The sequence below is a fragment of the Pomacea canaliculata genome, linkage group LG5 (genome assembly GCF_003073045.1).
Source record: "Pomacea canaliculata isolate SZHN2017 linkage group LG5, ASM307304v1, whole genome shotgun sequence".
NCBI lineage: Eukaryota > Metazoa > Mollusca > Gastropoda > Architaenioglossa > Ampullariidae > Pomacea > Pomacea canaliculata.
In genome coordinates, this window is record NC_037594.1 from 8,416,671 (window position 1) to 8,441,247 (window position 24,577).

The 24,577-nt window shown below is 39.1% G+C and overlaps 3 protein-coding genes across 3 annotated transcripts; all 3 read left to right on the top strand.

Annotated features, from left to right (window-relative positions):
* Positions 1-510: 510 nt before the first annotated feature.
* On the top strand, positions 511-7,568 carry LOC112565333. The gene is made up of 10 exons (XM_025240738.1): positions 511-602; positions 2,031-2,336; positions 3,211-3,405; positions 3,502-3,693; positions 4,076-4,258; positions 4,585-4,702; positions 5,224-5,392; positions 6,580-6,673; positions 6,886-6,971; positions 7,276-7,568. The coding sequence occupies exons 2-10, from the start codon at positions 2,147-2,149 to the stop codon at positions 7,300-7,302; spliced, it is 1,254 nt and encodes a 417-aa protein (XP_025096523.1). The 5' UTR covers positions 511-602; positions 2,031-2,146; the 3' UTR covers positions 7,303-7,568.
* A 3,069-nt stretch (positions 7,569-10,637) lies between these two features.
* On the top strand, positions 10,638-16,257 carry LOC112564617. The gene is made up of 9 exons (XM_025239565.1): positions 10,638-10,958; positions 11,787-11,981; positions 12,630-12,821; positions 13,189-13,371; positions 13,686-13,809; positions 14,450-14,615; positions 15,047-15,143; positions 15,439-15,524; positions 15,944-16,257. Exons 1-9 carry the CDS (start codon positions 10,766-10,768, stop codon positions 15,968-15,970), a joined length of 1,263 nt encoding a protein of 420 aa, XP_025095350.1. The 5' UTR covers positions 10,638-10,765; the 3' UTR covers positions 15,971-16,257.
* A 3,575-nt stretch (positions 16,258-19,832) lies between these two features.
* On the top strand, positions 19,833-23,966 carry LOC112564478. Its single transcript, XM_025239322.1, has 9 exons — positions 19,833-20,000; positions 20,510-20,689; positions 20,962-21,141; positions 21,551-21,700; positions 21,854-21,974; positions 22,105-22,276; positions 22,452-22,545; positions 23,030-23,115; positions 23,679-23,966. Exons 1-9 carry the CDS (start codon positions 19,898-19,900, stop codon positions 23,700-23,702), a joined length of 1,110 nt encoding a protein of 369 aa, XP_025095107.1. The 5' UTR covers positions 19,833-19,897; the 3' UTR covers positions 23,703-23,966.
* Positions 23,967-24,577: the final 611 nt, after the last annotated feature.

Here is a 24,577-nt window from a genome sequence, read left to right on the forward strand (position 1 = left end):
TTAAAAAGCCTCTAGGTACTGACTATACTAATTTAATGGCCGGTAAAACAAGATTAGAAAATCTTTAAGAACTGTCAAGGCAAAAGTAAACTATTTACCACAGCATCACGTGTCTATTTATTACAGATCAGCAGCACAGTGATTATGATTTGATGTTTCATTTAATCGTGTGTCATGTGCTACAACAAGAAATGATAATCAAAAAGTGCAGAAGCAAACACTTTTGGCATTTAAATGCATCACGTCACGTGATGTACATTGTAAACAACGTTTGTACCAACTTTGCATATGTGTGTGTGTGTGTGATGAGTTGTGGCAGATCTCGTATTGTTTCGTGTACGAATGGTCTCTTGTGTCTGACGTCTTATGTGCGTCATTTGTTCGACGTCACTTGAAGCAGAAAAAGACGTCATATCTAAGAAAAGAAGCAGTTGTTCTCAAAAGTGAGCTGGAAAACAACGTCTTCGTCCGCCATCTTCTTTATAACTCTATCATGACTTTCCTCTGAACTTGTGCCTCCTCGATTCGATTCATCTACAAATATCTTCATCCTCATCGTCATCTGAGAGGGCTCGTCGACCGTTATGATGTGTGTATGCAAGGTAGGTGTACGTTCTTCTTGTGTGTGTGTGTAAGGGCTATGTGGGTGCAACAGAGCAACGCGTCATTATTTGCATTTGATGTCAAATCTAGAATCATAGAATATTTTTATGACAGTCAACATCGGTCATGATCCTTTAGTTCAAACTCCTTTCATCAACACCACCCACGTTTCACTGTGTCAACCTCGAAGGCGGTGGTGAAGTAGTGGGAGCGGGGTGGAACCCAGATGACGTTGCATGTGTACTCCACCGGAAACGTTACTGCACATAGTGGCTTAGGGCAGCGAGCCGCTTGACCACCTGTGACGCAGACAGCGTCTCGTGCGATGTTGTACGCGAGGTTGAAGACGCAGTGTTAACAAGACACTCATCCCTCCTTCGGCAAATGTTTGAGCAGCGCGAGCGAGTCGGGAGGTGAGGATGTTAAGAAAAGGGTGCAACTGCCTGACTGCAGTCTCTCAGGTCCTTCTTCATTCACCCACCCCCTGCTCCCTAAACTTCCGCTCCTTTCATCGTGTCATTCTCAAAACTGCCTCTTCATTCCACGTCTTCCCCTCCGTGTGTTTGGCCTCCTCGTTGCTTGTAACAGAAGGACGTGTAATCGGGAATTAAGATGTAGCACGGTGTTTGTTGGTTTCATTTCATTAGCATGTGATTAAAATACTCGGGGATAATATATGCACAAGTGTACACCCATGCACGTGGGCGATAAGAAATTACACATACACTCATACACTAAGAAGAATTTTATCTAAGTAGACGTTTGGACACAGGCATGAGGAGAGGTAGAGAGATGAGAAGATAAGCACAAATTAAAAGGGACAGAAAGAGGTTACAGACAGAAGAGAAAATGAGATAGAGGGAGAGAGAGGATGGATAGATTATACTGAATACTTAGCTAAGCGACCTCGGATAGGGTCAATTCACAGGTACAACTAGATGGCAGGGATAAAATCGTTTTCCGGTCATTTTTCTGAAGCAAAAACGGTTAGTTTGTTTTACTCCTCCCTTTCCTTTCGAGTTGAAAAGGGAGCGTACCTATTATGCACTGTGAAAGACAAGACTGGTTGAAAAAAAAAGAAGTTCAGGTGCTTTCAAAACGACAAACGTTTGTGTCAATGGGAGGCGCACAGGAAATCACATTGTGACTGTCAAGGAAACGAACCTGTAGGTGTCTAGTCCCACGCACCCACCCCCTCACACTCTTGCACCCACTCACGTAACCATACTGTGTGTGCGTGTGTGCTTGGGTATGTGTATGGGTGTGTGCGCGTGCGTATATGTAAGCAGTGGAGGAGAGAAAGAGAAATAGAGAAAAGACAGGGCGAGGCAGAGTAATGGTTAGGAATGCGGTTAGGCAGGGTGGCTGACCGGATGGGTAGGACACCCCAAAATGTATATAAAGTCGAGTCCCGGGTCTTTCTACAGAAACGTAGCTGCAACAATCTGGATAAGTACAGAGGAACAGAACAGAACGAATAACTTCAATCATTTCAGAAGGAAACTAAACAACTGAGCTACGTTTGCGTGTTATTGGGACCAAGATGAACAAACCGACCGTCTTCTTACTCGCTCTCTTGAGCGCTTCATTCCTTGTCCAGACTCAGGCACAAAACATTGTGGACGCCATCGTCAGAGCCGAGACACAGAAAGCTTCAGGAGCAGCCAGATACTATGCAGCTGTTAGCACTGGTGTCATTCCACAACTTCAGCTCACTGATGAAGAAGCCATCGGTGAGTTATTACAATTTAGTTGTCTAATAACGGGTATAGCCATCCAGTTATGTTGCCCAGCGGTTCCGGTGAAAGAATAGACCTCGATTGATAACTGAAGTGTAGAAGGATATCAGATTACGAAAATATTTAATCTGTAAGGTCTTGTGGAAAGATAACATTAAGAAATTAGATAAGATACGGCATTATCCTAGAGAGCAATTAGAAGCAATTCTATCGATGAACAAACTCGCCGTCATGTTACTCGCTCTCTTGAGCGTTCAGTTCGTTGTTCAGACTCAGGCACAAGGCATTGTGAACGCAATCGTTAAAGTTGAGACACTTAAAGCTGAAGGGAAAACAGGACCGTTCAATGCACCTGTTAATATTAGCGTTGTTCCCCAACTTCAGTTTTTCAGATACTGAAGCCACAGGTAAGAGATTTCAAATTCAGTTGTGCGTAAAGGTGGAGTTATGTCAGCTGCTGCAGCCGTCCACTCCTAGCAACAAGGTGAAAATATACAGAACTGAACTAAGCTTGTGATGGATGTCAGCAAATTCAGATCTGTAACCTTTAAAGTTCTCTTTTTCTTCTTACAGAAATTAATATTTGCAATACAATGTGCTTTCTCTCCCTCCAATAACATTATAGGTATACACTGTGTATACCTTTATATATACACAGTTTATTTGTGGCCATTCAGATGTCACTTTTGCTATTTTAGAACAATTAGAGTCAAATAAATATATTTCTCTCTCTCTCTCTCTCTCTCCATCTTCCCTAAAATCAGAGACTACTCTTTATTTTTCCTTTTGCGTTAACGTTCTTGTGAGACCTGACTGCCAGGTAGTTTAAGCGATTCACGTGCATTTTTTATTGCGGTGAATGTTTCAGCGGTTTGCGGACCTATTGCCGGCGAGACTACCCGAGAAACCGGTCATCCCAGGACATGCAGTGCCTTTGTTACCTGCTATGAATACAACGGGCCCAACTTTGGAATCGCGTACGTCAGGGCAACGGCTGCAGGAACGTTTTGGTCATTGAACAACACTGCTGAACTGGCCGCACTTGACGCATCATGTCCTCTACGTAAGTAGCAAAACAGATAGCTATAATGGTAATAAAAATAGACAAAATATTCACAGCTTTCAAAGTAATAAAATCGTATTTTTCTTCTCCCCGCAGATCCCTGCAGAAGTGGAATACCTCTCACGGACGGACAGACTTGCTACTCCTACATCACCTGCGTGAATGGCAAACTAGAAACACGAAAGTGCGCGGACAGGTTCAGCTACAGCTACTCGCAGGCTCGATCCAATACCAGCAACCCCTGCGTTGCAGATGACACGTGCTCTCAAGTTGCGGCTTATAATTACAGTAAGTATTTAATCTAAGACCGTAACACAGCTACCAACCTGTAGTTGTCATTTGCCAGAGAAATGTGAGACCCTGACATCATAAAGTTGTTAGGTGAATGTTAAGAGATATGATCGTGACAAGGTTTTGGACATACTGAATGTTCTCCCTCCACCGACCACCCAACCTTAATACTGAGGTTTTGTATTTACTTGTTATATTTCGATTGTACTCTTTTATAAAAACATACTTCTTTTATTGTAACGTTCAGCTCATTGTTAAACAATAATTCTTTCGAAGTGTAAATTACTTACCTGCAGTTTCACTTTTCCCACCTGCTTTACTTTATTCAAAAATACTTCTCCTGGCGCGTTGACTCCTAATGTGTTTGTATAATTTGCAGCCATCATCAGCTGCACTCCACTGACTAGTGTGCAGGCGCCGGTGGTTGAATACAACCGAACACAACTCATCATATTCGCCGATGGAAGGCCTGAAGAAAGAACTTTGACACTGAAATGCCCGGCTAATACTGTCCTAGATACGAGAAACCTGGGCAACTGCACGTGTATTCCATTTAACCAACGTGAGTACACACATGCCTCCATCTTTGATGTTTAATATTAAAGTATAGAGTTATTGATAGAATGTTTATGAAAATACTTACGTTTAATAAACAGCATAGTTATTAACAGAAAGGAAAATAACAGTTCAGCACCTTATCCCACAAAATCACACACACATATATAAAAACAAGAAGTACGCCTGCGACAGAAAGACGTAAGTATTTAAACAAAAAAGACAACTGCGAGGAAGACAGATTGACACACAGCAGGCAGGCACACATACAGACATACAGAGTTTTTCATGCTTCAGAAAAAGATAGAAAAACTAGAGACTCTGTGATAACAGGAGACTGTCCTGTTACACTGGAGCTCCCCACCAGCCTCTCCTTGCCCTCCGTTAACCTCACTGAGTTCCCCGCCCTTGCTTCCAATGAAATCGCAGGAAACTTCAACATGACTCTCAGGTAAACAAGGATAAGTATAGCATTATCAAGACTGAATTTTTTTGTTAAAGGATAAAACAATCACACTAATTTCTTTGTAGCGTACAACAGCGAATTTCTGTGTTCTTTTTTGGGGTGAACGTAGCCAGTAGATGAGAAACCGTTGTACACCTTAAATTAGACATATTTTAATACATAAAATACACCTTTATTTTTTCTTTTTTAAAAATAAGTTTGACACTTATGTTTTAGAGGTATAAATGAGCTAAGATTTCGTTTCGAAATATGTTTATAGATTATTGCTATAACCAATCATAAATCTTACCTTTGATTAGTAATTTAATAAGCAGGTAAAGAGGTTAAAATCGTTTACAGTCGCCGCAGTCTAGAATGACAAAATGGAAAATCCTTGCAACATTTCTGGTCCTGGCATGGGAACAACAAGACAATTTTTGCCGAAAGCATTGTTAAATACACAAAAGGTCGAGAAAAAAAATTAACAAAATGTTTACAAAAGACCTCATAAATGAATTTTTGAACAGTTTCCAAGTTTCCGCCTCCACCACCAATGCAGCGCTGGTCAGCAACTCTAGAAACACTCAGAACTGCCAAACAGCTTCACTGGAGGTTTACCTCGAGGGTGGCCAGGTTGGCGCCAAGGTGATGAACATCAACGGGGGAAGTTATGTTCTCCAAGGTGGTAACGGACTGGTAAGGAACTAATTACACAGAGCGTTCGTATTTACATAAATATTTAACATTACATGCAAACTACAAAATAAAAATACAGTAAAAAGACAATTACCTACGATTAGCAACATGTCTCACAATATACTAGCGCAATGCTGTATGCATCAAGAATAAAATTTAATATTGCAGTGAAACGCAAAAACGTTTGCTGTACAAAAGTACAAAGTGTTTGTTGGGCTGACATTAGAAGATTCTTTGTTCAAACTGTCGTCAGTTCCGCTTGAGGCAGCTAAAAACATCGATAATAAAAAAGTCTAAAAGTTCAAAAAATGCAATTTAAAATAGTCTTTCAATATTTAATGATAGTTTATCAGTTGTCAACGCTTCTAAATTATTTACAGCTTTTAAATTAAAATTAATAATAAGAATGTGAACTTATATAGCGCCATATTCCGGCCCTATGGGCAGGCTCATGGCTTTTTTACAGAAAATACACACACACACACGCAACAAACAAAGAGTACCATATGTGAAAAAAGATACGTAGGCAAAAGCTGTTCTCAGCGTGCACAATTCATTTGAAAAACTGTCCTCCAGCTGCAAATGTTTCTGTTCACACCACAGGTCCACTCATAGAACGGGTCTAATATATTGAAGCCTTTTTATGTTGTTCATTAGGGTGCCTACATAGTTCCTATTCAAAAACCACAATGAGTTGACAAGCCGTCAGAAGAAAAGTCTTGCAAATCCAGAGATAAAGAAGCATCAAAGCGTCCTACTGTTTGTCCTCCTTCATCAAGGGCAAATGCAAACTAGTGTTAGAAAAAAATGTTATTAAACTATTGAAAAAGATTACTTTAGCAGAAGACAGGTGTCTACTGTATGTACGCAAGACCACCAATTATATTCATCGTAGAGTACTAGGATGCATATGGTCACGAGGCAGAGAGAATAAAGCACACTACATCCACTGTGTCATTTCTCAGGATGCTGTGATCTAACCCTAATTGCTGGCTCGGGGTAAAACACCAAACACCTCGCCTTAAAAAGGAAACATTTAAACAAAACAATAAAATGCGCTATATTACTAGGAAAGCAAAACAGCAGGAATCGTTATGAGGAAGACAAAGTGTTTGTTCCGGAAAAAAATTCAAGTTTACATGTTCTGACTTTTGTAACATCCTTGTCAAATTTCTTTTTTGCGACAGAACTCTGCCGGAAATACCAACTTTGTCCAGCTTGTGCGCAGCAACAGCACCTTGACTCTGATCGTGAATGGCAACGCAGTTTCTAGAGATATTGGTTAGTAAACCAATGCCATCATCATCATCATCAGCATCAGCACCAAAATCATCATCATCATCATCATCATCACTTCTAACCATTGCATACTAGATCAAAAATGAGGATTACTTTTGTGCAAAATGTGATAATGTTAAAAATTAAGCTATGGCAACTGCAGGACTGTGTAATAAGGTCTCATGTAGCTTACAGTTTTCATTTTATACTTACAGGAACGTCTAGGCTCGCCAAGACAAACTGTGGCTTAAGCTTGGGACAAGGATACCCTCGTGCAAACTTTGCTGGGACCATCAGAAATGTAAGCCGAATTAGATAAATAATTTCTGTTTGTTTTTTGATCAGCAACTCATTTTTTCTTTTATATGATCTGTGAACTCATAGCAAAATTTAAATAGTCAGACTTAAATTTATTTTTCCTTCTTGTGACTTGTGAATAAATCCCAACATGTCAAAGCAATATATGTATATAATCAATATATAAACAAACTACTCAAAATATGTAATATACCTAATTATAGTATTTTTCAAGAAACGTGACAGCCTTAAAACTAAGAGGTTAAAGATTAACCTGCTAATAACTACCTAATTCTGCTTTGTTTCAGTTCCGAATGACACTGCCCTGCGTCTAAAAGTTCGATCTAGTGCCTCTTGTCAGCGTCCAACTCAATGTCGACCATCCATTATTCTTTGTTCTTCTGAAATGAAAAAGTAGAAAAGAAACAGTATTTTTGAAACTAAACACTGTACTGGAAAAAACAACTTACAAATTATTACTAACATCAAAAATACCGGTAAATGAATATAATTTGTTAGATGAACTGAGGCATTTGGCGTTGCCTACATTATCGAGAAAGATGCTACAAATGGCTGGTTAATAAATTTCTGCAAAGAGAAATTGAGTTAATATTGTTTATTACGTTGTCGCATTGTGTTAATTATCTGTTGGTCCTTCATTGCACTTTTTGGCATCACGTCTAGAAGGCACTCACACTCCCACAATCCACTTTCTAACACAAACATTTAGGCGCAACATACACACACTACAATTCATCTAACATAAATAAAATGCACGGACTTATGTATTTGTATCTTACCTTAAGGATCTATAATAATGCAGTTGAAAGATGTATGTGGTTTACCTTTCCTTTAACAACCACCTTCTTTGCTTCCTTTATCAACTCCATTAACACTCATCTAACAACACTTTTACATCAACTCCTAGGAGTGAAACCTTGAACAGGAGGAGGGACTGAATTAGCTTACAAACAAATGTTCAACAAGCCAGAAGATCACAAGTGCCAGCAACATTGTGTTCATACTGTAGTGTGATTAGTGTCCCTACACCGTGTCTATGTTTAGTGTATTTGAGGACGTCTCGATGACATTATTTGAGTCTAGTAACGTGTCGTTACTATTAGGGCTACAGCAGCATCTATAGTTTCAGTTGATGTCTACGTCATACCTGAAAAAAACTGTTTTCAAGAAAATTTGCTTTCTATAAAATTTACTTTAAAAGGAAGTCATATTTTATTTACGTTTACGAGCAGGTTAAAAATAATGTAAAGGTTAATCCTGTGGTTATCCTACTTTTTTACAATACACAAAAGATAAAATCACTTTTAATGTCTTCGATAAAAAAATTTCTGCTGCCCCTATTTAAATGTTATTCTTTGCTGCTATTGCCATGCTGCTGCTTTTCGGGTCATTGCTGCTGTTACTACAACTTTTATGGCATTAAAAAAGTAAAGAACAAAAGATAAAGAGAACAAAGAATGCACAAAATGGTATCAGTAGCTATTAAGATGTTGGAATGTGAATGAGTGATATAGCTGACTGCTGATGTACCAGATCGCTGTCGTCTGCAAAACACATGTTGCAGATGGGACTCCAACCTGTGGGGGAGGCATGGTGATCATAAAGGTTCTTTTTAATTTCCAACAGAGCAGACGATAAGGGGCAATTTCTTGACAGAGAAATGCGGTCTGAAAGAAGTGTTTTAGCTGGTGTTGTGTTGCAATACTCTCTTTGAGCTCATGTACAGTGTTTTATTAGCTGCTTCTGTAAAATATTCACAAGTGTCTTCAATAACGATCAGAACACTATTTGGAGGACAATAAACTCCTAGGGCAGGAACAAGCCGGCTTTCCTCAGGGCCTTTCCACCCTCGACTACCTATTCATCCTGCACTCATTATCGAAATCGAAGAAGAAAGAAGCTAGTCTTCTGCACGTTTGTAGACTACGAAAAAGCCTTTGACAAAATAAACAGAACTCATCTCTGGAAAAATTGTTAGATTATGAGGTTAATGGAAGTTTCATAAAGTAATCAAAGATATAAACAAAAGTCAAAATCCTGTGTTGAGTTTAGCGGAAACCAGTTTTAGCCTTTTTAAAAGTAGTCACGGTGTCAGGCAAGGGTCAGAGCTATCTCCTTTACTGTTTGCAATTTATCTCAATGACTTGAAAACACATCTCTTTGCACTCTGTAGATGGTCTATCAGAATTATCCAGGCACCAAATAACCTTACCCCTCAATAAACTGATGAACTCCTTAAGTTATTCATATTACTGTATGCAGAAGATAATGTAATTTATTCTGGAAAGCCTATGGAATACTTTAGACAGTATAAAATGTATTGTGACAAGTGGAACCTGAAATTAACCCAGACAAAACTAAGATAGCTATATTTTCTAGCGGTAAAATAAAAAAGAAACTAACATTTATTTATAATGGTGAGAATACTAAAATAGATTATTTTTTTCTATCTTGGCCTGAAACTTAATTATAATGACAAATTTCTTGTACACAACAAGATTTATATGACAGAGCCTCAAGATTCATGTTTGCTCTACCAAAAAATGTAAACAGTCACAACTACTATTAGATAACTCGATATGTTTGACGGATCGTCCTTCCAATACTTACAGTTGTGACATATGGGCATCTGGGAGTAGTGATATTTCTGTTAAGCTAAGATTCTACAAAATGATCCTTAGCCTAACAGTGAGTGTGTGAATATGTATGGATATATTTTTAATATCTCAATACCCCTTTTAGAGGGTGACAGAATAAAGAACCTTGAATCTTGAATAAGGATGAAATCTCACAGGAAACATCTGCCAGTCGCTGAACTATTCAGCCTCCCTTACCCCACCGGATGCGACCAGTCCTGTCCAAATGGACAGGAACTGAATAATTCATTAAACAAACAAAGAAGAGAATGAGCATACGACTGCACACACCCATGCACATGGAAAATACGAAATTGTACATACACGTGCATATAGAGATGAGTGTATTTACATTTTGACACAGGCACGAAGAGAGGGGAGAGAGAGAGAGAAGATAAGCAAGAGTAAATTAGATAGAGAGAGAGAGAGAGAAAGAAAGAGGATGGATAAAGATTGCACTGAATACTTAATAGGTTATCGTGAGCCACTTGACCTTTCCGCACAGGGTGAATTAACAGCAGTAACCAGATGGCAGAAATGCAAAAGTTTTTTGGTTATTTTATGAAGTAAAAACAGTTCGTTTATTTTACTCCTCCCTTTCCTTTGAAGATGCGAAGGGAGTGTAACTCTTATGCAGCGGGAGAGACGAGACAGTGGTTGAGAAGAAAAGAAGTTCAGGTGCTTTCAAGACGATGACAAACGTTTGTGTATATGGGAGGCGCACAGGAAATCACATTGTGACTGTAATGGAAGTGGACATGCGGCTCTCTAGTGTTTTGAGTCTCACGCACCCATCCCGTCACACTCTCGCACCCATTGACGTAATAAACCTTACATCGTGCGTTCACGAATACTGTGGGTGTGTGTGTGTGAGCGCGTGCGCGTGTGTGGAGGAGTTAAAGAGAGAAATAAGAAGACAGGGAACGGCAGAGTAATGGTTAAGAATGCGGTTAGGCAGGGTGGCTGACCGGATGGGTAGGACACCCTAAAATGTATATAAAGTCAAGTCTCGAGTCTTTCTACAGAAACGTAGCTGCAACAATCTGGATAAGTACAGAGGAACAGAACAGAACGAATAAATCCAATCATTTCAGAAGGAAACTAAACAACTGAGCTACGTTTGCGTGTTATTGGGACCAAGATGAACAAACCGACCGTCTTCTTACTCGCTCTCTTGAGCGCTTCATTTTTTGTCCAGACTCAGGCACAAAACAACATTGTGGACGCCATCGTCAGAGTCGAGACACAGAAAGCTTCAGGAGCAGCCAGATACTATGCACCTGTCAATGCTGGTGTCATTCCACAACTTCAGCTCACTGATGAAGAAGCCATCGGTGAGTTATTACAATTTAGTTGTCCAATAACGGGTATAGCCATCCAGTTATGTAGCCCAACGGCTCCGGTGAAAGAATAGACCTGTATCAGGGCTTCTGCTTACGCAAAAAATTGCGTACAGTACGCATTAAAAGTTCGGAGGACCCCTTCAATTTTCGTCAATGGGGTCCCACTCAAATTTGGGCGAAGAACAGGAACCCCTTAAAAATCTGAAGAAGGGGTCCCTGGGACCCCAAAGAATTTAGCCTTAGCAGAAGCCCTGCTGTATTGATAACTGAAGGGTAGATGGATATCAGCATATGAAAATATATAACCTTTAAGGTCTTCTCAAATTTACAGAAATTCAAAACATTACATTAAACTTTTTTCTGTCTTCCAATAGATCCTATGTTTCCGTCGAGGGAGGAACGTGCTTCTTTTCGATCTATTGCTGTATCTTAATGCAAGACTATTTCTTATCCTTTACATATACACAATGAGTTAATAGCGCAGATGTCACTAACAGAGAAAAATAATTACTGGATTGTGGAAAAATAAATTTAGGAAATTATATATGATGCGACATTATCCTTGAGAGCAATTAGAAGCAGCTCTACTGGAAAGCAATGGATTGAACCACACGGCACAAGAACAACAATAGACAATACCATGGCATGATACATTAATACCTATTTTACCAGACAGACCCGTAGAATAGTCAGAGAAAAGTATTTCTCTCGTCCTCTCTTTTGCAAGTTTTATTGTCATGTTTACATTTTGTTAAGTCTGAGTTCAAAGCTGTGTTAATGCTATCCACGTGGATTTTGTCATGGCGGTAAATGTTTCAGCTGTATGTTCACCTATTGCTGGTGAGACAGCCAGAGAAACCGGGTATAACAAGACATGCAGTGCCTTCTATACCTGCAATGAATACAACGGACCCAATTATGGAATCGTCTACATCAGGCCGACTGCTGGAGGAACCTTTTGGTCCACCAACAACACTCTTGAACGGGCCACACCAGAAGCAACGTGTCCTGCCAGTAAGTAACAAGACAGTGAATGTTCCCTAACATCAGGAAAACATTTAAAGGGTTTGACTGAGTTATTTTCACTACTAAACCCATGGGTATTTAATAAGTGCGATGGCTTATATCAGGTTACTACTTAAACTAAAGTACGTACACATCAAGTCGTTCACTAAACTGAAATATGCTAAAAGCGTATAAAGCAGATTAATTTTGGCACATAAGCCACTTACCGACCAATCACCTCGTTTAAAACAATTTTTAGTAAACGATAAAGTTCCTTTTTGCGAGTGATGTATCTATGTTACAGAAATAGTTGTTTTATAGCTATAAAATAAATTGAATATATAAACTAATATTTTCTAAATAAATTTCAAACGTGGCAATAAATTCCTTTGGGGTCTACACCTGCATGGTCGGGCCATGAAAGCAACGAAGGGGAAATCATAACCCGATGATTATAGTTCAAATGCAAACACGATTAGCTAGGACAAGAAAAACAACATCAAATGCATATACCACCTGACTATACCAATAACAGTCCTCTTAATTAAAGGTGTACTTTGATTGTTTTTGTTATTTGAGCCGGCGTATCGTGAAATAATCATAAATAAAACCTTCAGCCTTCACCACAATGGAATCGTATTTTTCTCCTCTCCACAGATCCCTGCAATACTGGAATACCTACGACGGACGGACAGACTTGCTACTCCTACACCATCTGTGTGAATGGCAAACTAGAAACACGAAAGTGCGCGGACAGGACCAGCTACAGCTACTCTCAGGCTCGATCCAATCCCAGCAACCCCTGCGTCCCAGATGACACGTGCTCTCAAGTTGCGGCTTATAATTACAGTAAGTATTTATTCTAAGACCGTAACATAGATACCTACCTGTAGTTGTCATTTGTCTTGAAATTCGAGATCCTGACACCATAAAGTTGTTTGGTGAATGTTAAGAGATATGCATGTGACATATTTTAGGACATTACGAGGATCAAGGCATTCTTTTATATTTACACGTTGAAGAGTGTTAATGTCGATTATCCTCTTTTACGTGTACAAAACGTTTCATTGTCATATTTTACCCAGTGTTAGACAATAATTCTTTCAAAGTGTAAATAACTTACTTCAGTTTCACTTTCCCCACCTTCACCTATTCTAATGTATTTAGAAGCCCTGTTGGTAGCCCATTGTATGTAAACAAGTTTTATCATTTGCAGCCATCATCAGCTGCACTCCACTGACTAGCGTGCAGGCTCCGGTGGTTGATTACAACCGAACACAACTCATCATATTCGCCGATGGTAGGCCTGAGGAAAGAACTTTGACACTGAAATGTCCAGCTAATACTGTCCTTGATATGAGAAACCTGAACAACTGCACTTGTATTCCATCTAACCAACGTGAGTGCACACATCCCTCCATCTTTGATATTTAAAATTATAGCATAGAGTTAAGAGCAGTAGTCTTGATGGAATGTTATTGAAAAATGCTTACATTTATTGAATGACATTGTCATTAACAGAAAGGAAAATAACAGTTCAGCGCTTTGTACTTTGTATTTAAAAAAAAACCACCTACGCCTGCAACAGACAGACATAAGTATTTAAACAAGACAGACAAAGACAAGGAAGGCAGACAGACCGACGGACAGCAGGCAGGCATAAATACAGACTTTTTCATGCTTTGGAAAAATAAGAAAAAAATGTGATAACAGGAGACTGTCCTGTTGTACTGGAGCGCACCGCCAGCCTCACCTTAGGGGCCACAAACAATGTTGTTGCTGAGTTCCCTGCCCTTGCCTCCAATGAAATCGCAGGAAACTTCACCATGTCTTTCGGGTAAGCCAGCATGAGTATAGCATTATCAAAAACGAATTGTTGTGCAAAAAGATAAAACTTTTACACTCATTCCGTTGTTGTGTCAATCAGTGCATTTTTATGTTGTTTTTTTTTGAGCAAACATAGGGGTATGGAAAAGCGCGTGGATAAATAAAGTTGTACACCTTTACTTCGATACAGTTCATATGTTAATGAAATATAGTTATTCATATTTTAATAAGAAGTTAAAAACCAGTGTGCTGTTATATTATGTTTTTCAAGTCTAATAAAATAAGATTCTAGTTTAGAAATATTTTTACGGATTATTTCAACTACCAATCATAAAGCTTACCTCTGAACAGCAATTTAATAATCAGATTTCTAGCTTAGAAATATTTTTACGGATTATTCCAACTAAAGCATACCTCTGAAGAGAAATTTAATAGTCAGATTAAAAGCTTAAAATCTTGTACAGTCGCTGCAGTCGAAAATGAAAACGTGTGGACATCCTTGCAGCATTAGCTGGTCTAAGGGTGGGCAACAAGACAATTGAAGGCATCGTTGAATACACACGTTCAATACACAAACGAACTGATAAAAGGGATTGCTAAGATGCTTATAAAAGACCTCATGAGTGAATTTCAGGAATTTTTGTTAATAGTTTTCAAGTTTCCGGCTCCACCACCAGCGCATCTCTGGTCAGCAACTCCAGAAACACGATGAACTGCCGGACAGCCACCTTGGAGGTCTACCTGGAGAACGGCGTGATTGGCGCCAGGCTGGTGAACATCAACGGGGGAACTTTTACTCTCACCACTAATAACGTGGTGAGAAAAAAAAATACACAAAAAGTCATATTCACGAATATCTCTAACGCTACGTGTAGCATACAATAAACCAAAAATACAATAAAAAGACAACGATGTACGATTAGCACCATTTCCCACAGTAAAGTGGCACTAGGCTATAGTTATATATACACACATATATCAACAACAAAACTTGCAGTTAAAGGAAGAAATTTCTGTTTTTACTGAAAAACCACACAAATATAGTGTAAATAACAATTCTGCTTTTTTACAACTATCCCTCGCTAAAAAAAGGAATAAATTACAAGAAAACAAAAAACATGTACTACATTACTACGAGAGAGAGAGAGGAAGGGCAGAAAGTGAGGAAAGCAAAATGTTTACGGAAAATTTTGGGTTTGAGTACTCGCCCTCTTGCAACACCTTTGTCAATGTTCTCTTTGCTACAGATCTCTACCGGAAATACCTACACCGTCCAGCTCATGCGCAGCTACAGGACTGTGACTCTGAGTGTGAATGGCAACCAGGCAGCCACTGCTGATATCGGTTAGCACACCATCACCATAACCAGTGCGATCATCATCATCATCATCATCATCATCATCATCATCATCATCATCATCCTCAAACAGAAATTTTCAATCTTTAAAACATTCTGCTAAATAACCACGCCTGTGATAAACACCTATCAAAACACTCTCAATGCTAACCATTGCATACTAGATAAACAATGAAGATGACTTTCGTGCAAAATGTGATAATTTAAAAATAAAGCTGTGGCAACAGCAGGAGTGTGTAATAAGGTCTCATGTAACACACGGTTTTTGTTTTCTATTTACAGGAACATCTAGGCTCGCCAAGACAAACTGCGGCTTAAGTTTGGGACGAGGATACCCTCGTGCAAACTTTGTGGGAACCATTGAAAATGTAAGACGAGTTAGATATGTAATTTCTGTTTGTTCCTTGTTTGGCAACTTGTCTTTAAACTCTTCTTTAGGCATGAGTAGTCTTAGACTTGCTTTTATCGTCTGTACTTTAAAAATTTCTTGATAAAGAATGTTTACTGGAAAAAAACCCCCCACAAAAATAGCAAGATAGAAACTTCTCGTTATATTAAGAGTTACATTTTTTTATCTAATGACTTCATAAAACCTACATATTAGAATAAATAAGTGTATATATATATATAGAGAGAGAGTTATTAATATTTAAGTTTTTAAACACACGACTCAATGAAAGATATATACCCAACTATAACAATTTTTCAAAAAGCGTTCCAGTAAAAAGAAAAAAAAAATAGTAGTGTGAAAGCCTGATAATAACTACCTAATTCTACTTTGTTTCAGTTCCGAATGACATTGCCCTGTGTCTAAAGGTTCGATCTCCTGCCACTGGTCAGCGTCTGATTTGCTGCCGACGACCCATGATTTCCAGTTCTCCGGAATGGAATCCAACTGTCCTTTAATAAGAATATTTCGAGCAGAGAGAAAAGAAACTCAAACTAAAAATTGAAAACTGTACTCAAAAAATTAACAACTTACAATTTTTTTTCAACATCTAAAAGAAGGGTAAATGAATATTATCTGTGAGATAATTTGAGACATTTGGCGTTGCCTACATTATTAAGAAAGATGCTGAAAAGATGCTTGAGAAATCACAATAAAGTTCTGCAAAGAAGAATTGGTTTAATATTGTTTATTACTGTGTCGCATTGTGTTACTTATGTGTTGGTCCTTCATTACACTTTTTGGAATCACATGTGTGTCTAGAAAACACTCATACATTCTCCTTGCTAACACAAATATTTAGGTGCAACAAACACACTGAAATGCACTACACGTATATAAAAAAGCACGGACTCATATATTTATATTTTACTGTAGCAATTAATAGTGCAGCTAAAAGATGTAGGTACTTTACCATTCCGTAAACAACCACCATCGTTGCTGTCACTATCAACTCCATCACCACTCTACTACTCCCATCATCACCTCAAATCTTAGTAGATGAGGTCAGGCAGGACTGGTCGAGGAATGAACGAACGATGGATGGGCAGATTAGCTGTTTCCGATGTAAGAGCTTTAATACATACCATCTTACACGTGTTTCAAAAATATACTTGAAGAACAAAATGATGCATTTGTACTTGAGTTTGTCATACATATACAAACCGGCATTACAGTGTTGAGTCAAATACACCATCACGCACAAACCAGATACATATTCAAACGGACAGGTAATGAATAATTTGACAAACAATGAAAAAGAACAGCAGGAGCATAGTAAAATAGATAAGAGTCGGGATATGACAGGACAATAGGTGTTGGTTGTTCACACGTGGAATATAACACAGGCAACAACCAGCAGCAGACTTTTGGCATTTGCTAGTTTTTAATGCTGTCAGAGGATATTGTTAACCCTGGTGAAGTATAGAAGTACATTGGTCAGCTAATGATAAGAAGGTGAAGGTCCATAATTATGTTTTATAACACTCATATTCAATGAAAAGGGTTCATCATGTCTAGAGCACGATATGTGTAAGACGGAGCCCAACCTTCTCCTTCCGCAGTTCTTACCTCACCTGATGAATCAAGCCCCTATTCCTAGGATAGGTAGACGGGGCTTTTCCAGGGAGCGCACTACCCACCTGGCCACGTTACATCCCTTTTCATTTAATGAGACTGACAGCAACGCCATCAACAAGGACAGGATTGTCAAAACACCTGTATGAAACAGGGTGAATGATTGACTAAGTGGCAGCACTTTGACCTCGCGACTAATTAACGTTTTGTCACCGCCGTGCAATGAGCAATGAAGGGAGGTACTGTCATGTAGGAGGAGTACACACAAGGGAAGGACATGTTGCCGGCCTCATGCACTTCACCCGGAACAGACTTTGGTGTTGAGTTAGGAACGAGAGGGTCTTGTCTGGCCTTTGATGACTAAATGTTGTGTTAAATGTCATTCAACGTACTTTCACTAAGTTAGGTTGTCTTTGCTTTTGTTGTGCCTGTGGCTGGAAAATACTGGCACTCGTAAAGCCACGTAGGAGTAGGTGCAGTAGTACTGGTAGTATTGGTAGTACTACTTCTGTTACTGCTTCTTCTTTGAGTACTTCTAGTGGCACTACTGCTATTACTGATGCCTTTTATCCCTTATCTTCTATTGAATAGAAAAGTTGAAAAAAATCATGATGGTTAAGTTTTTTACTCCTTTTTTCATTTAATGTTGCCGGGTACAACAATATCATTCTTAAAACGACCATCATTTTATGCTTCAAAGTTCTCCCTCAAGATACCTTGGACACAAGAAATTTTTCTAACCCACCTGAAAATGCTTTTTATAATTTAAACAGATGATGTATAGAGCAATAACATTCTTAAAACCTGCGTTTCATAATTAAAACGTTCTCACCAAAGTTCATAACGCAACAAGAAAATTCCTCAGAATCACCTGCTAGAAACATGAACTCCTTTTCATAATTTAAAGCTCGCTGTTAAGTGCTTTTCATAACAAGAAACAAACTCTCTAGAGACCCGTTGGAGCGACGTGCCTTTTGTTGCTGGTGCCGCGAGCCGCCCAGGTAGAGGTGGGCACTCGACCTGCTCACCTAGACTCCTCCGTTTGTCGAGGTCCTGCGGCTGATGGCGCGCGTGGCGGGACTCTTCTCATCCTCGTGTGTGCGCGACAGATTCAACATTACGCGAACAATGCTGACACGAGGAGCAGCAAGAAAAGGTGGCGCCGCCGTCTACACCCTGGTCAAACACGGTTATGCTAAAGTGGTCCTCCCTCGAGCACGCGGCACGTTGCGGGTACACCCTGCACCGGTTGGGGTAGGTGGGAGCAAGACATCCACGATAACATGGACGACTTTGTCGTGGAGATAAACAAGATGATAAAATCTTTATTGATTGCAAAGACAAATTTCGACTAAATGAAATAAAATTGACAAACGAGGAAAATAAATTTAAAAAGAGGGAACAAAATAAATTTAAAAAGAGGGAACAAAATAAATAAATAAATAAGAAGAAAGATTTGGGTCTAATAAAACAAATTTTACATCCTGTTATCTGATCACGGTTGTTGTGACCTCTAGTTTGTTCCTAAAACCTTTAAATTGTTGGATACTCGGTTGTGGTGAGCTCTGCTTAGTCCTACTTGCTGCCATTTAGATAAATTACAGTCATCTAGCCCCTTGGCGTACTAGTTTAAAATTGCTCTTTCAACTTGACTTGAACTTTGCTAAAGACCCCTGCACACGACACGATCAGTTTAAATGAAGCAACTGGTAAAATGAAATGGACGTCCAACCGTCTGAACAGTCTTCTGTGGTACACTTATCTTTGTATCATTTCCTTTGCTATGCCTCCTAACTTCTGGTGAGAAACCGTCGGGAAAATCGTTGAAGCCTTCAAGTTAACAGACCTTCGACTGTATATCTCGAGACGAGTTGGTGGATCTTATCTGAAGACAGAATATACTTCATCAAGAGATCTGTTTGCACTCGACAAGACTTCGAAAGCCATCCTCTCTTGAAGCAGAGCTCGTGATACCAAGCATCCTTATCATTTACTCTGTGGACATGAAGATCCTCTCGTAATCCACGAAGATCATGAAGTGTGTTCTTTAATCGAAGTGCATGCAAATTAGACCCGAGTAAATTCTCAAGACACGTTTCAGCTCAAGGGTCACACCCTCAAGAAAAAAAAGAATCAGTCAAAAAGACAACCATCCGCTTAGAAGACTGTAAACGATCCTTAAAACATGCACAAAGTGTATGTGAATACAGCGAAGCTGAATTAATTCAGAAAGAAGAATTTAAAAGATTTCCAGCCCCAGCCCTGTCACTACATTTTATCCATATCAATACCTTGCTCCCTAGAGACATTTCTCATCTGCATAAACTAATATTGTTACTCACCCTTGCTGTCTGAAAGGGGCGACATCGTCACCAGCTAATCTACATAAAACGTGTTCAATTTGAAGCGACATCATACATCTACCGAGACAAAGAAAACATGCGATAAACAAGCAACTTTGACTTTGTGAAGAAAGGATGGGTTGCGAGTTGAAGAGGTCATTATATGTAGGATCGGCGAAAAGACAGCGATTCGTAGGTGTGTTTTCAACACGACAACGACTGAAAAAAAATGCAAAGGACTACTTGTACGCATAGTGGGAGGTAAGTAAACAGGCAGGGCTGTCTTGTCATGGCAGGTATAAGAGGACAGGTCTAAGGAGCTTCCAAACGAAGTAGAAGCCTGGAAACCAGCGCTGAAGCTCGAAAACAGACCAAGATGAAGTGCCTCCTTCTCGTTCTCAGCCTCACGGGGCTGTCCTCTGCCATCTTCGTTAACAACGCCGCATCCAGATGCCCCATCTCTGTGACACAAGCAGAGGGTACGTAGTATTTACTCATTAATCGCAAAGAAAAAAAAAAATCTTGTATCTTGATTCTTATCTAGCTAAAACTGTCCTTCGCTCATGGTGCATAGCCGTAGTTTGGATCTTTAATTCCTCGTGAAAATCCCACTACTCAAACTGCTTCAGCAGGATTTAAAGAAACCTAACAAATTTTATTATATATGTTCATCATTTGAATATCAAGACCAGCGAAGATTTATTATGCAACATACCATCTTCAGCAAGGTATAAAACAACTGTCAAAGTGTACAGAACATCTTAATTTACCTTAGTCTCTATTAATGGACAATTTAGGTGTAGGTAAAGATGGAAGAAAATTCTTTTTTATTACATTAATTATCGCTAAAAAAATTTCTTTTAATACGTGCTCTTGATTTATTTCAAATCATTCAAAACAATTATTTCAAACTATTTTATACTCCATAAAAGTCTGGATTAAACCACCCAGATTCATAAATCGTCATTATTTTGTGCGTTTCTTACAGATGTGTGTGGTGCCTTGAGGAAGCGCAGCAACCACTTCACTGCTCACCCGACAGAGTGCGCTGCTTTCGTCCAGTGTGATGGTCTGGCACAGGCCACCGTCACCGCCGTACCCGAGGGCACCATGTGGGACAACGCCATGGGCGCCGCCGTCCACCTGCAGTCGAGCAGCTGCCCCCAGAGTGAGCGCTCAGTCCTCTTAAAGTTTATATTTCTTTAATACATTCCTCAGTTTATGCTGTCCCCTTTCACACTTATGCTCATTCTATTTTTTTTAAAAATGGCATTGGTTTCATAAAATTGCATAATCATTATCTCCCCCATTTTCGAAAACAAACAAACTAGAAACGGCGTGTTCAAAAAGATTAGAATATGGAATATTTTTAATTCTTGTAACTGTCACTCTCAAGTCCAATGCTGTGACTTCATACCTGACTCTGTTCACCACCACCAGGTCCCTGCACCACGAGGAGGGACATCAGTGACTGCAGAACGTGCTTTGGTTACCTGACATGTCAGAACAACCAGGTCGTCTCCGCTCGTTGCCCTGATGGCCAGAGTTTCAGCCGAACCTTCTCGCAGTGTGTTACAGATAGCACTTGTCACAGTGTTTCTACACCTTTCTTCGATGATGGTAGTAATTTCTTATAAGTTTGTGATTAAATGCTTTGTACAGACAAAAGAATAATTTAAAAAAAACGTGCCAGGATCTTTTTTTTAAGTCAGTCACATCAGCTGCGAAATTTAAGTTCTGGCAGTAAATAAGCATTACATAATATCAACTATTTCATCGTATTTGTAAACAGGCTTAACTTACTTTTTCTTATACACACACACACCCTATACCTACCTATAATTCCACCTAGCGAGCTGTAGATCTTCACACACGCACACGATTTCATAAACACGATGAACTATGTTTACTAATTGTTTATCTAAAGTAGTTGATTGTTTTGTTTATTGTTATTTTTTGTGTTTAAATTTTAGTGAATTTAGAATTGTAAGGTGGTAAATTCAACCTGCTACACTTTATTTTGCGTTAGTACTGGTTTCCTGCGTGCCAATCCCCAACAGCAGATTCTACAGAAAGACAGGATTACAGAGGGGTGTACAGTACTCTGTTGAAGTCAGCTGCAGCGCTTCAACTGTCATGAACACCACGTCATGCATCTGCGTCATGGACCCTAACCCACGTAAGCCTGTGTGTGTGTCTGTTAGAGACGACAGAATGTCATCAGTGAACATTTATATTTAACCCCAGTAAAAAAGAAAAAAAACAAAAAGTGTTGGCAAGATCGCTCATGCGCGTTAAAGTCCATCTCAACGTCAACTTAATTTTTTTTCAGCATGTCCCTTTATCTTGGGTGATATTCAGAGCCTCGAGTTCAGAGGTGGACTGACTCCATACAGCTTTCAATCTCTGGACACCAACGAGCTCACTGGTGACTTCACCTTCACCATTTCTAGGTGAGATAATTATTGTCAATTAATGTTTTCTTGTTTGTTCGCTAGTGCACTCGTATATAAATTGCACACCACCGACATATTCCATATCTTCATAAGGTGTAAATTGGATAAATATGCTTTCTTCTGGCAGCTTAACGATCAATGCACAGGGAGCTGTCGCTCTTGCCAGCAATTCTCGCGCAGATGCACCAGGATGCGAACGTGCGACCTTTGAAGTTGTAGCTGACACTTTCCAGAGGGTTGTGACTGCTACCATAGTTACCTTGGAGCCTAGGACCATCTCAGTCTCCGCACCCCTCCCGGTAGGTTGATAATACAACCTAAAATACAACTTCGTCAACAATCGGTGTTCGGTTGTGTCGTAGAAAACCACTTCACTGAAGATAATAAAGACCTGGGTTCGTCATCTCGGAGGAATTTGATTTCCTTTACATGCCTGGTGTTTGTGATTTAATAAAGCTTATTATTGTTTTTCAGAGCAACTTCGTGAACGAAATCAGGGTTGAGCGCCGACGAGGCACCCTGACTATTTATGTCAACAACCTCAGAGGAACTGAGAACAACTCTCTCGGTAAGTCTTACTTCTGACATTTTAAAATATTTCATAGCAGAAATAAGATTTGAGATACCTGACTTAAATGTATAAAAGCTTTTTAAAATGGAAAGTTTGTGGCTGGTGTTCACCCTTAATAACAGACTGTAGTTAAAAAGGTAATTGGTATAGTTTAGTGTTTAGGCTGAGAACTCATTTTTATTGTCTATACTCTAGGTCGGTAGTTTGAATTAGCTACTCAGAAGAGTGGACTAAGTATGGGAAATCCTTTCAGAAGCTTTAAATATGGATCTCAATGTCGGAACCTCTTGCTATGGCCATCAGTGTGAAGTAAAGTGTCTGTCAACATGTATGTGCGAAAATTTAGTTTATTTAGTTTCATCCTTTTATGTTTGCGACGTGAGTAAAATTTAAAAAATTACTATTTACTATTTAAACTTACTACAAATATCCATTGAATAAAAGATTAAACATTATCTGCTGTATTTTATCGTCTTCACAGGAAATTTCCGTGTAGACAAAACTTTGTGCAGCTTGGACATTGGCAATTCTCTGAATCGCGCCAGCCTCCAAGGCACCATCAGCAGGGTGAGTTATTGTGATTATCTCTCAACAAACAGCATTAACATCTTATCTTAGACCACGCCTGTTAACAAAACTTTCATAGTTATTTATTTTAAAAGCATAAACAATTAAATATTTGGCTTTGTGCCATAACAGAGAAGATGTAGTGAGAGTGAGCATGATTCACTCTCTATTGCACAATATGTAGAAGGTATAGCACAACCTTTTCCTTCCCCCATCTTGACCACCCTTTATAAGTCGGATACATATTCCAGCAGAGCATATGACGAGTTTTCAAGGGAAGTTTTCCAGCTACTAAAGTACGCTGTGTAATGCTAAACATAGCACAACATAATTATCAGAAAGGAGACCACTCAAATCCCAGCGTTTAAACTTCTTATCGTAAAATCATTTCATATTTATATCATATATCACATAAAATGGTGTGTCCAAATTATATTACTATATGTAGTTTTGAACTTTGTCACAAAACGAAGTATCTGCAGGTGAAACCTCTTAGTAACTATTAATGTGTAGTGAGATTAACAGAGAAATTCCAGTGATGCCATTTATGTTTTTCTTTCCAGGTGAGATTTCTACGAGAGTGCTAGTCAGCATAATGTTAACAGAGGTTCGTGCAAGAGAAAGTACACACTGTGACAAAGGTCTCGGAACGAAGACTAGATTTTCGTCTCCTATCACTGTCACCCCTTCTTTCGGTTGTTTTACCAATACTTTCTCCAAGAATAAACATGTGACTGAAAAACTCAATTCAGAGACTGAATTTTAAAATAAACGAAGTAACAGTTTGCGTGGCTACTGCTTTCCAACTTTAAGTAATCACATGGAACTATAATAAAGTGCATTCGAACGAATCTTGTCTTGTATTGCGGGTATTTTTCATTCTGGTGGTTGAATGGCTTCGTCTGTTTGCGTGCGTGACAGTATGCAAGGGTTGGGATGAACTGTACTCACTCGGCAAACAACGTGGCATACACCCTCGACTTCAGGCTGATAAGATAAAGCATTGCTTTCTAGAAGCCTAAACCTATTTCCGAAGTTTTTATTTGTCTTTTCATTAATAATGAATAAAATATGATTAAATTAATATGGTACATTATTATCATTCTCTGATTAAGAATAAAGTATTTTCCATCGTTTAGCTAGAAAAAAATTAAAATTTGGTTAGGCAGGGAATGAGAAGCAGAAAGGGCAGAGCACTTGCTGTATCAGTGTAATACAATTAAACAGATTTTTGTAACTATAAGGCTTACTAAAAATGTTCGTACTAGGTATTTTTCAGCAAACTGATGAATTTTAATTTACAAGAGACTAAATTTACGTAAAAATCGTTTTCTGACCTTTTTAAGGTCATTAGGATGGTGCGGAGTTGTTAGAGAGTTGTTAGAGATCACACATTTCTCGGGAGGTCTTCTCGTTCTCACTACTTTACTTTTCCCAAGCCTATGAGACGATTGAGGGGTGC

Bases quoted from the DNA above. Each gene is read 5' to 3' on its own strand.
- LOC112565333 (XM_025240738.1), top strand. From the start codon at position 2,147: ATGAACAAACCGACCGTCTTCTTACTCGCTCTCTTGAGCGCTTCATTC. The intron at 2,337-3,210 runs GTGAGTTATTAC...TGAATGTTTCAG, and splicing joins CACTGATGAAGAAGCCATCG to CGGTTTGCGGACCTATTGCC. The intron at 4,703-5,223 runs GTAAACAAGGAT...ATTTTTGAACAG, and splicing joins AACTTCAACATGACTCTCAG to TTTCCAAGTTTCCGCCTCCA.
- LOC112564617 (XM_025239565.1), top strand. From the start codon at position 10,766: ATGAACAAACCGACCGTCTTCTTACTCGCTCTCTTGAGCGCTTCATTT. The intron at 13,810-14,449 runs GTAAGCCAGCAT...TTTTGTTAATAG, and splicing joins AACTTCACCATGTCTTTCGG to TTTTCAAGTTTCCGGCTCCA. The intron at 15,525-15,943 runs GTAAGACGAGTT...ACTTTGTTTCAG, and splicing joins TTGTGGGAACCATTGAAAAT to TTCCGAATGACATTGCCCTG.
- LOC112564478 (XM_025239322.1), top strand. From the start codon at position 19,898: ATGAAGTGCCTCCTTCTCGTTCTCAGCCTCACGGGGCTGTCCTCTGCC. The intron at 20,001-20,509 runs GTACGTAGTATT...CGTTTCTTACAG, and splicing joins CTCTGTGACACAAGCAGAGG to ATGTGTGTGGTGCCTTGAGG. The intron at 23,116-23,678 runs GTGAGTTATTGT...TTTTCTTTCCAG, and splicing joins TCCAAGGCACCATCAGCAGG to GTGAGATTTCTACGAGAGTG.